The sequence below is a fragment of the Thunnus maccoyii genome, chromosome 18 (assembly GCF_910596095.1).
Source record: "Thunnus maccoyii chromosome 18, fThuMac1.1, whole genome shotgun sequence".
NCBI classification, from domain to species: domain Eukaryota; kingdom Metazoa; phylum Chordata; class Actinopteri; order Scombriformes; family Scombridae; genus Thunnus; species Thunnus maccoyii.
This window is the reverse complement of record NC_056550.1, coordinates 15,392,576-15,405,039: the sequence shown is the minus strand read 5'-3', so window position 1 is coordinate 15,405,039 and position 12,464 is coordinate 15,392,576. Positions and strand designations below refer to the sequence as shown.

General features: G+C 40.0%; 1 protein-coding gene across 1 annotated transcript in view; it reads left to right on the top strand.

Moving 5' to 3' along the window:
* The first annotated feature begins 711 nt into the window (after positions 1 to 711).
* Positions 712 to 12,464, top strand: part of prkar1b (protein kinase, cAMP-dependent, regulatory, type I, beta) — a 66,599-nt gene continuing 54,846 nt past the window's right edge. The window contains exons 1-2 of the mRNA XM_042392124.1: positions 712 to 947; positions 2,861 to 3,048. Coding sequence (XP_042248058.1) covers positions 2,875 to 3,048 — 174 coding nt within the window. The 5' untranslated portion in view covers positions 712 to 947; positions 2,861 to 2,874. The remainder of the gene's footprint in view (positions 948 to 2,860; positions 3,049 to 12,464) is intronic.

Below are 12,464 nucleotides of genomic sequence, written 5' to 3'. Positions count from 1 at the left end.
CCAAACCAAAATTGTTTTCCTGACAGTGTAGAGAATGGCTTTGAAACAGCATTCAGACTTTCACACTAGGAAATAGAATTAGGAAATTTAACAGTTGAATATTAGGCTAATAATAATAAAATAGGCATATGAAAAATCTGGTCAGTCTGGTCTTTATCTGAGAGGGGAGAGGGGGAGCATTTTGAGACTCATGACCTCAGTAATCCTGGTTATGGCCCTGTGTCAAATATGTCAGCTCCAGGGTTTCTCTATAAATGGAATCAGCATACAGTCAAATTCAAATCTGCTTTATTGGCATGAGTCAAGAGTCAGTGAAACAAAATAACATTAACATAACATTAGGATTGATATATATTAATTATATATGGTATATCCATGTATTTATACAGTATGTCCTATGCATGAATTTGTGTGTGTGTGTGTGTTTGTGTGTGTGTGCATGTGTGTGTAGGTCATTCACTGTCCCTCAGGTTGTGGCATGTTAATACATATTGGGAGCCACAAGATATGCCCTGTCTCCTTTCTCTGGGAAGATTTTTAATTTTGAGAGGCCATTAAACTCTCTGAAATCTGAATTTTTTCAAGTAAATGTTCCTTATTGTTCCTTATTGTTGGAGTAAGTCTTCAAATTCACAGACAAAACCTGTTCAGTATCACAGAAAGACACCCCTTCCCCAAATGATGATTTCAGGTGTATGTTTCCTTTAAAGGTTTTTCACCTGCAAACAGGCTGCTGCTGCTGGCCTCGATAGGGAGAGGGAGTGAGCGCCTTTGCGGTCGAGAAGATGACAGATTGACGTCATCCGGACTGACGCAGAGCGAGCCGAGGTAGCAGAGAGGCAGAGCGGCAGCAGCAGCAGCAGCATCCTAAGCCAGCAAACGGTACCTCACCAATCTCCCACCAGCAGCGAGGTGTTTTCTCACTGAGCATCCTCCAAAATATAACGGTAGGGATACCCGCCAGAGCACCGACTACACCGTGCATTTATGGACACAGAGTAGCGGGTTATAGCCTATCAGCCCCCACCCCCCTGGCAGCGTTCACGTCGTGGTAGTCGCAGTAATTCCGCCTCGTTGTGGTTTGGTTGTCATTGTAAGGTTAGCAAGGCTAGCTGGGTTAGCCGTCTATTGAATGCACTGGAACAGGTGCCCACTTTCATCACTAGCTCCATAGTGTACCCAGCAAAAATTGCTATATGTGGACGCTGCTTTGTCATTTGCTGTGAAGAAAGTGCACTCGGTACATGTCATACCCTAAAGTCATGACTGATTGTGATTTATTATGCAGCATTAACCATATCATAGACGTGATTTCCATTTCAGGAAGTCATATAGGGTAGTGAGCAGTTTGCTTCCTGGCTTGTCATGTAACATACTGCTGTTGTTTGGCACAACTATAGCCTGATATGATCATGTTGTCAGTTGTCATACACTGTTACATGATTTACTTTGCCTCCACCTGCTTATGCTAATTTACTTCACTAATAACATTATATCTGTTTAAGCACCAGTTTTCAATCCTCATCCACAAAGAAACATACTAATGAGCATGTATTAGTTATGTATTCATTTAACATAAGGTGTGCACCCCTATTAAGTGTGATATTAGGCTTGAGCAATATATCGATATTATATCGATATTGTGATATAAGACTAGATATCGTTTTAGATTTTGGATATCATAATATTGTGATATGGCATAAGTGTTGTCTTTTCTTGGTTTTAATGGCTGCATTACAGTAAATTGATGTAATTTTCTGAACTTACCAGCCTGTTCTAGCTGTTCTATTATTTGCCTTTACCCACTTATGATTATTTATCAAAAAACCTCATTGTGTAAATATTTTGTGAAAGCATCAATAGTCATCTCTACAATGTTGTTGCAATATCAATATCGAGGTATTTGGTCTAAAAATATTGTGATATTTGATTTTGTCCATATCGCCCAGTCCTATGTGAAATACTGTTATCCAATACACTCTTTTGTGGGCTTCTTCTGTCACCTGCCCACAGTCAAAGACACAAGGAAGAGGCTGGCACATTTGCTCAGGGATACAGTTTTACTACTAATATAGCAAGTAAGAGTGGGCGATAGGGATAAAATCCTCTATCCTGGCATCTGTAATTTGATATTGTGATATCGATCTGTGTTTTATATAATACTTTTTAAGGAAAATTCAAATTCAAATCAAGGTACTTCACCACGATGATTCAAATATCACAAAAATCCATTATGGCCATAAAGCATTCCTGCTCATTGTATTGCAGCATGGCCCACAAATGTCTAATACACCCAGAGATATTAATTCATATTAATCAATTTTAACTATTACATTAATTGCCAATTATTTTGATAATCAATTAATTGTTTTGACCAAACAACTAATTGATTAATCGAGAAAATAATTTACAGATTAATCGATAATGAAACTAATCGTAAATTGCAGCCCTAAACAGCATGGCAAAATCTGATGGTTAGCAAATTTATATTGGCTCACAATATATTGTCATAATGACTAACTGTACTACTAAAGCACCAAGTTAATGATTCATAACTTATTTACAAAAAATGTCATGTCTTACTGAAGGTTTTGCCAACTGACAACAGGTTATGTCATGAGGTCATTCACAGGATACATTAGCAACAGGGTGTGAAATGTTCAGTCACCTCCTTCCCACAATCCATTCTCTCCACTGTTCCCCTCTTATCATACAGTATGAGCTCCCCATTTTGCCCCTCCTTTCTATTTTCTGTTTTCCACAACCCCCTTCTCCCCTGCCACCCTGTACTACCCCCTTCTCTGTTCTGCTTTCCCTCCCCTCCTCTCATGGTCCACCCTGTTTTCTCCCACTGCCACAGAGATAAAAGATAAGATGGCCACCTCCTCCTCCACACTGGAAGAAGACGAGAGTTTGAAGGGCTGTGAAATTTTTGTGCAGAAGCACAACATCCAGCAGATCCTCAAAGAGTGCATTGTGAACCTCTGCATCGCTAAGCCTGAGCGTCCTATGAAGTTCCTGCGGGAGCATTTTGAAAAGCTGGAGAAGGTTGGTGATAACAAAGTTCTGTGTTTGTATGACTTGGGTCTTTCGTTTTTTAATGTGGGAATCTGTGTTGTCCGAATTCTTCTGTGGTGACTTTGAAGTTGTTAATTGCAGTTTGTTTCAACCTGGATATGATCTGTGATGTGAATGCTCATTGCAGTGTGTGCAAGTTAACAAGGAGTGTTTCTTGTCTGACTTCTCTGATGTTGAACTCCTCTAACCATGTATCATAATGCAGCCTACGTCAATGAAAGGGTCTATAAATTATAAGATTTTAAAGTTTTAAATATAGGCTCAGTTACAAAGGGGAATGCTTTTTTTTTATGGTAGATACTTGTGTGTGTAAATATACACATCTCATTGAGCGTGCTCGTATTTCATGTGGACTTTTTACTGTATAGTTGTGTTCCTGAACTGCACAAAAGTGGTTGTATTTATTTGTTATATCGTATCACATATGTGCAGACAAATAACATCCCTGACTAGCTTGTGTATGTTAGAAAAAAACAGATTGTGCTCAAACTGTTATAAGAGAGGTTTCATTTTTCATCCTGCAATAGTAGAATCCATTAGGGAATGTGAGAGGAGCACCCATAAAAGGCCAGTGTCCTGTTTGCAGGCTCAGGGAACAGACTGTTTCTATCTGTCTGTCTGTCTGTCTGTCTGTCCGTCTGTGAGCAGGGAGACAAAAGATGTGACACATTCATTAACAGCTACAGAGAGGAGAGAAAGGCTTTTGAGAGAAGAGAGACGAGAAAGATCAGAACTAGGAAACAGGTGAAAACAGGGGAAACCTATGTAGCACATTCCCGATAGACCACAAACAATGTGCTAGAGCAATAAGCTAGAGTGTTGGTTCCAGTTGGCACCTCTACAGTGGCAAGATGCTTTTTTTTTTTTTTTTTTTTTTTACATAAAAGTTGCCCCCCTGACTGCTGAAATGTGCTTTTATGAGCAAAAGTGCTACTTAGAGGCAGGCAACACTATACTGTAGATATAAAAATAAGCAAGTTTGTTAATATTGTCAGGTTTATCTAACCTTTTAACAAATATCATATGATCAGTAAATTGTTATTGCGGACAATATGTTGTCTACAAAACGTGGTGTCCCAGGGTTTTAGCCTAAATGGATGTTCTTTCTGAGCTTCTGGCTCTGCTTTGATCAAGCTGTAGTTTGCTCATGTGTGGATCATAAGACATGTTAGTTTAAACAATGGGCTCCACTCTTACACTGCTGTTAGAAATAGATCATAAAGGTGTATGAGGTGGAGCCTTAGGCCTCGGGAAGACGTCTCCAACAAGAGAAGTGATTGTGAGGAGACATCAGATATAGTAGAGCTGAAGTTCACCCTTCTCGTCATGCCTGGAGGAGAGTCTCCATCCTCGCTAGAGTGGTGTGTGTGCATGTGTGTGTGGGTCCTAGTGTGTGCGTGCTAGCATGTGAGAATCATCTGATTTGATCAGCCTTTACTATGACAAGTGATATTCTCCACAAATATTTGTAATTTTCTTAAATCAAAGGTTGTATCATGTTAATACAAGTATTGTTTTGCCTGTATGTTCCAGCACATGTAATGAATAAGTGAATAAAGGAATAAGTAAGGCAACACTCTGCGCCTACAACATATTAATCCTAGGTTTTAGGGCAGAACGTACAACAAGTTGTAAGGTCAGGGTCAGGCTGTTCTGCTTGAGCTTGTACGCTTGTAAATATTGTGGTCCTCACAGAGACAAAGCGTCAAAATGAGCAGAGCATTGATAGTGGAGCCGCTGCTGCTGTAATGCTGCATTGTCAGAGAGGCAGCATGAATACTAATGGTTGTGATATAGCTCAGCAGAAGCATACAGTAGCATGTTGTGTGTGTGAGCAATGCTGTAAAGTGACATACGGCACACCTATGCCGTGTGTATCACAATAACAAACGAGCCTCAAAGACGTTCCGTTGCGTTATGAAGTTATTCATAAGTGAGCCATCTAATGTGCTGACCACCTTGTTGATTATAGGGCATATGAAAAGATAAACACAGGATTTATATTATCTTGCACAAGTATAAACTGTGCACAAGTACATGTAAGTGAAAGAATTCCTACTTCCTCTTTAAGCAGCTGGAGCGGGATGAATACCTTGTTATCAGGTGGAATATTGCATGTGACATGCTCCACTCTCTGCAGTGCATGCCCATCACACCCTGCCTACGCTGCAGTAGTTACATTTCACATGTATCACACCACCTCTGCTGCCGCTGCTCACGTACAGTGTTTCATCTCAAAGCCCCATCTCGACCGCTGCGTCCACCCGTTGGCTCTGATTCTTCTTTCCTGTGAAGTGGAGGAAATTAGTTGTTGTCACTCCTCGATCTCCGTCTGTGCTGGCTAAGCGTACGCCGGGGCAGACATCAAACACTGTCATTAAAAAAAAAAAAAAAAAAGCAATAGTCTGACTGACGCACATTGTCTGACTAAAATGACTGCAAAACTAACAGCTCAACATAATTCTGTTTATAAGACAGGAAATATTATTTTGATTATTCAAAGGAAATGGTGTTTGCAGTTTTGCTTAAAGATCATGATTTCACTGTATAAACCTGTTATAAAACTATAATAATATGTTATTATTGTTGCTTGTGTCTCTTTGTGTGAGTCAAAGTTCAGGATCAAAACAGCATTCGTTGAGCTGAGGGAGCTTAAGGAGCAAAATGCTTGTGTTGAACGCCGGTCAGTGAAATCACCTGGTTTATACAAGCGGTTGGAATAAAAACAACTGCAAGCTTTCAGCCTTTCTGTGTCCCAACCGACAGAGTCTAGCCTCTCAAACCTATGCTTGTGTTGTGAGGTCAGTCATTCGTGGAATTGAAACAGGTCATGTCTGTTTTTTTTTTTTTTTTTTTGGTGCCCCAGTTTTTTTTAAGGAGCTTATTGTGTTGTTTCTCGCTCCACAGGGCAACTGTGAGGACGATATTTGGTTCAACAAGCCATGTTTGACATGTAGTTTTCTGAATTTTGTGTTTCTGTTCTTTTCTTAAGGGTTTTCAGTATTCTATCGTGCAAAATATCCATCTTAATGTCTTAAAATATTATGTTTCCTTGAACAAAAAACTACTAGTAGAATAAGATTTTTTTTTTTTAAATGCAAAACAACATACTGATTTTTTAGTGTGTATGTCTGTAATGAAGGTGTCAGGTCTAACAGTCTTTCAGAGCAGGAAGATCTTGCTCTCAAAACAAAGAGATACCAGAAAATAGAACGAGAAACACCTTTGTCATCACATTTCCCCCTGTACTTCACCCTCCATGTTTGTGTGTGTTTCTCTTTCGTCTCTTCCAGCCATTTTCGTCAGCACTCGTCGCCCACTAGAGGCGGTAACCAAGGCAACAGTAGAGGATAGATAGACTGTAGTCTATCCTGTGTTCAATGAGCCCCTTTATTCACAAAGTTTATTCCTTCTTTCCTCTCCTGCGTTCAACCTTTTGCTGTGCACCAATTAGATCGGCGGGGTTGACCTAATCTCATTTCATATCTGCACAGGATCCATTTCATACAGCACTCACTGTCTTATCTAGAAGATCTCTCCTCTGTCTCGGTTTCTCCATCATCCGTTCTCACAGTCTTGTTCTTTGATGTTTTTTTCCCCTTGTTGTTTCTCTACATACACACTTCCTTTCCTCTCTCTGTCTCTCTTTCTTTCATTCTTTCTTTTACTCTCTATATGATGTCTCTTTCCTACTCATACAGTCACACACACACACACACACACACACACACTTTACATGCACACTTTACAACACACTAAATCATCAGTCTGACTAGTTTGTTTTTAACTTTTGTTTGGATATAATAACACGTCTTTGGTCCCCCAGCTGACGTTGTGAATGGGAAAATAACAGGCGTCTCGCTCCTTTTTATCCTGCCCATTTATGCATGGTAATGATGCCTTTGATCTCTACAACAGTAGCTTCAGATGGATGTTCTCATCTCCCTTTCTCCATCAGCTCAGCTCAGCAGTGTGTAATTGCTGAGAAGTGAGCCTTAATTTTTGGCTCACTGCAGTGTAAAGAGACGATATCTCTATGACACATTAGCGGAGTTTTTAAAGTATTCTGACAGGGCTATATGCTTTAACACATGTTTCCTATTTGTTAGTGTGTTTGTCACTATGATTTACTGTAAGTTTTGTAGCATAGCTGTTTAGTTTACTCTGGAATCTGTAATTAAAGAGCAAGTTTGTTTCTCACTAATACAAAAGCTTATTGTAGGAGATTATGGCTCATGGACAGCAGGAATTGAAACACTGTTGAACAAAGAATGGATTTCTAATACACAGGGTTTATTGTTTCAGTCCTTTTTGGGACAGCCATGTGCATAATAAGTGAAGGTTTCTACAGAGGTCTGTTTTAGAAAACTTTGTCCCCTAGAAATTATGTTCATGTACAGCTAAGTTTAGACCGAAGTTTAGACTGCGTCTAGAGTCTAAAAATAACCATAAAAAGTTTAATATTGCTGCAGATATTGTGCTGCAAGATATTTTTGGGGAAAAAACCCCCAACTAGGTACGTTGTCCCTGAACATTTCACTCATACGTTCAGTATCAACGTTTTTGCAACTTGCCAAATACTTTAATAATTAACAACATTTTCTCATTACGTTGAGAGAAATCATAATTCATCCAGCATTACCTTTCAAGCATAACGTATTTTGCTGTCGCAATTAAGTTGACAGGCTTGGCTTTAGATAGTCAAATGAATGCTGCACTAAGCTAGAGATGATGGCTAGCTCTCATCAGTCTGCATCATCACAGATCCGTCCAACAGGCAGCACCACGCGCCAGCTCAAAGTGCCAGGACCGAAGGTGTGAATGTGGATACAGTATGTCACTTGGATGGTATATCAAGTGGGCAGCTGCCACCACAGATGTTTTATTAAATTAGTCACATTTCCTCCTTCCAAGGCTCAACAGTTTTTTCTGCCATCCCTGAATTTCTTTCGCAGGATTTAGATGACTACATGTATGACAATCAACTTGCAGAGACTTGACACTTGCTTTAGACTTTAATTTTACAGCACATGAAAACACTACAAAGGATCCATACATGCTGCATACGTCTTACCCCCTCTTCCTCTTTTTATTACTGTCTGGGAGAACATATCTGATGTCTTAAGATGTGTCTCCCTCCTCCTGCAATTTTCACTGCAGCTATGTAGAAATCAACACTTTGTTCTGTACATAACATACCACCTGCACTGGCATCCACACACATAAACAATACGCAACACAGCCCAAATGTTCAGCACATGACAGCTGTCACTCCTGTGTGGTGCTTGGACATCAGCGTCCTGTTTGGATAATCTTGAATGAGCAAATGCTAAGGCATGAATACACGCCTAGACACTGTTCTGTGATCTCAACCCCGACCTATAACCAGTCTCCAATTCATGTTTTCATCTTTTGGGTCTCTGTCACCATTCTCCTTATCAAGCAAGTTTGGTTTCTTACCCTGGGATACTATTCTTCATTTGTCATAGAACAGTTGTGGACAGTTTTCATTGGAAACTACTTTATGCTGAAGGTTGAAAATCCTGATAACAGTTGACAGCGAATACATTCAACCATTCAACCATTCAACCATTGACAAAAATCCATTCATTGTATTCCATTGTATTGCTGTGTCAGCAGATTTTTCAGAGGCAAAGATCTCAAAACCTTTGGCAAATGCGCTGTGATCTAAATCTACAGTATCTGCAAAACTAGATACTGGTGCTTGGGTGGGAAAGTATATTTTTTATGATTTGGGTGAACTGCCCCTTAAATGTTTGCCCTCATATTAGTTGCTATTAAACAGTTTCTGCTTCTTCTGTGTACTGTGATGTGTGTTTGCGGTTGGGTTTTTGTATCGGTAGAATGAACCCTGTGTTCATTACGCTCACACGGCTGTCATAAGTTTGTGTCTCATGCTTCACTCCTGGCTTTTTACAGTTTCTCCCTTATCCCTTCTCGTGTCGTTATCGTCTATCTTTTCATGTCTCTCCATTTCCTAGGCAGTCATGTTTTCTTCTCGCAAGTCCGTGTGGATTTTGTCTCATCCGCTCTCGCTTCCCTTCTTTCATGTATTCAATACTTAACCTCTTTCTCTTTTCTCCTCCATTATTATTTCCCTTTTCTCCCTGCCTCTCTGACACATCCTTTCTTGTGCTTTCTCTCTTCCGTTGTTCATTGTTTTTTTTAGGTATTAAATTGATTAGCTCCAACCTACATTTATATTCTCCCAGGTATTTTGAAGTGACCCTTTAAATGTTGGCTAAAACCACTTTTTTTAAAAACCTGGTTTTAGTTTAAGATGCATTATGTTGTCATTATTTTTCTATTAATTAATTTATTCAATGTAAGGTTAGCATCTTGTCATCACTTTTTAAACAATTTCTTACTATGATAAGGAAAGTGCTACATAAATAAAGTTATTATTAATGTGAAACCCTAGTTATCTTGCTCTTTCCTCTTATTTTTTCAGTTTAAAATATAAATGACTAAATGTAAAATAATGTCTAACAAAAACAGGAAAGACGGACCCCCATCAGAAACCACTAGCAAAATCTGGATACGGTGATTGGATTGCTTGTGTCTTTATTTGTGTCTCTACATCTTTGCATGTTAAGTAAAACAAATGTAAATCCTGCTCCATCAACTCTTGTTTGCGAATGGTCCCATCACGTTGCATTATGTCTGTCAGTCCATCAGTCACTGTCTCCCCCTCCCCTGTAAGATGAGAAGCCTGTCTGTGCTGCCAGCCATTCAGCTGTCACCAGGACCTATCATAACAAATCCACCAGTCCCTTCAAAGGCCTCTGATTGACAATTTGTCAGAAGGGTTTGGTTGTTTGTTGAGTCTGCTGAGAGCATTTAGAGGAGAATTGAGCGTAGCTATGGATTATCTCCTCTTTCCCTTTTTCTTTCTTTTTCTCAGTCTTCTGTTTGTTCTGCTTCAACACTATTTATATCAGTATCACTTTATATGTGTGTGTAAATGATGTGTAGTATGCCCTATACATTTAGTTTGTGATGTATAGTGTAATTAGTGTCTCCAGCCTCTGTATGTTCACTCATCACCACCGTGCTGGGAACAGGGTATTTTGTCAAATCAGCCTGGGGTGCATGCAGTGACCCAGGCCTAAACCTCCTCTTCCCTGGCCCACCCTGGGCCTCTGCAGGTAAATCGGACCCCCAGGCCCTGTCTTCCTGGTGGTCCTCCTTTGTCCTCTCTCATCTGCCCGTTGCATCCCTCCTCTACTAATCTGTGGTTGGTGTGAAAGAAACAGAGGAGTTAATGCAGCCCTAAGATGTGAAGAGCTAGGACAGAGACAGCAAGAAGGATCCATAAATACAAAAACTACACAAGGAATTAAAGCAAAGGATGTTTGACAGAGCAGTTAATCAAAGTTACAGTCAAACACAGCACTGGTAAAGCACTGACTTTGTTTGTGATTAGGCAGCATCATTGTGTAAATTGATAAGACTGCAATAACAGTTGTTTTCATTATCATTTAAACAGCAGATTATTTTCTTGATCAATCAGTTAATTGATTGGGACAGTAAAACATCAGAAAATAGTATTTCCCAAAGTCAAAGTTGTTTTGTCCAACCAACAGTCCAAAATCCAAAAATATTCATTTTAATATCTCAGAAGACTCACGAAACCAGCAAGTATTTACATTTGAGAATTATTGACTCACCAAAAATTGACAGTTTTACCTAAAAGAAAATCCCCCTTTAGTTCTTGTAAATAAACTGGAAATACTCGAAGAACTGAAAGAACTCCCACTAACATCCTACAAGCATGAGAAAACTGTACATGTGATGTAAGGAGTTAGGTGTTTATGCACGTTATGAGTCTTCAGCAACAGTTTACTCAGATACATTTACTCTTGACTACCTTGGAATGGAAAAGCTGGTGCACACGAGTTTATTTTAGAGTTCAGAGAAACTTATTGTAGTGTAAGGGTTAGAATTACTGTTTGTTAAGGGTTACATTTTAGCAAGTAGATTTAAGGGTTACAGATAGAGAATGAATTTACCTAATGGAGAGTCACCATTTGGATAGTGTGTGTGTGCGTGCGTGTTGAGCCCATAAAGAGAATGAACATCATTTCATAACCAGGAGGTCAGCACTCGACAACACGCAGACATGATACAGCAGCGAACTTTCTGTCCATTGTGGTTCTGTAATGATGTGGAACAGAGTGATGAGTAGACTGTTAGCTCCGCTGGTGGATCAGCACTCCATGCTTCATTACCTGTGTGTGTATGTGTGTGTTTGTGCGGCACTTTGTTGTTTTTGGTTCACTCACAGGCTTTTCAGAGGAGAGTGAAATCATCTACGTCACCGGACACAGGGCTACCTAAGGTAACAGCCGATGAAAGTTTCCTTTAAATTTTTAGAAATGAACATCATGAAAGAGTTGATATGTTCCTGTGCTGCGAGCCTACTGATCTTCCGATACATTGAATGCTTTTGGGGTGAGCACGATGGGTGGTTAGACTGATTAATATTGGTTAGGCATAGCTATTAGGATGAGAGTTAGTCATAATGGTGCGCATAGGTTCAGGGAACAAACAATAACAGGTGAGGCCAATTTTAATATGACTCATCATCCACAATTTAGTCGAAATCAGAACCGATAACGGTGACTTTAGATGGAGGGAGTGCACGTGGCATTGCGTGTGTGTCATCTTTTGTCTGTGTCTTCATTCTTTCGGGTTAATCTCTATCCGGCAGACCCGCACTCTATCTCTAATTGACAACTTTTCCAGTGCTTTTGTATCCTGCTTACGCTTGTGTCCTCTGCCTCTTCTCCTCTCAGTCCTCTCCTGTCCTCTCTCACTGGCACCCAGCCGCTGATGATGACGCAGGGAGAGGAGAGAAGGAGGGGAGAGAAGAGAGAGAGAGACTCTGACATAGTGTAACGGCACCGATGCTACGGTAGGAAATATGTTGGTAAATAAATAGAAGATTGCAAGATGGAAAAAAGACCATTTAATTTTGCTTGAAAATTGAAATTACGATACTTCAGATTGTGATTGGTCCTATGTGTTGCAAGCAAAAAGCTAAAGCAGTTGCAAAAACAGTCTGCTGATAAAGGTTTTGCTTAGCTACATAGCCGTAGAAAAAAAAATTGGCTCTACCTCAGTTTTATCTGGATTCTTGCCTGTTTGTTACAGAAAAGCTAAAGTAGGAAAAACTTTGTCCCTGCTGCAGCTGTTTTCAGCTCACCTTGGACTAATGAAGCCCCCAGTGTACACCCCTTTACATTGTGACATATCATAAGTCGTACTGTACGTGTTGTTGTGTCTGAGCGCTGGGACCAGAACAGTATGAGGACTTGTTGGAGCCAGACACAAAGTCCTCACTTGTCGCCTGACCCTCTGAC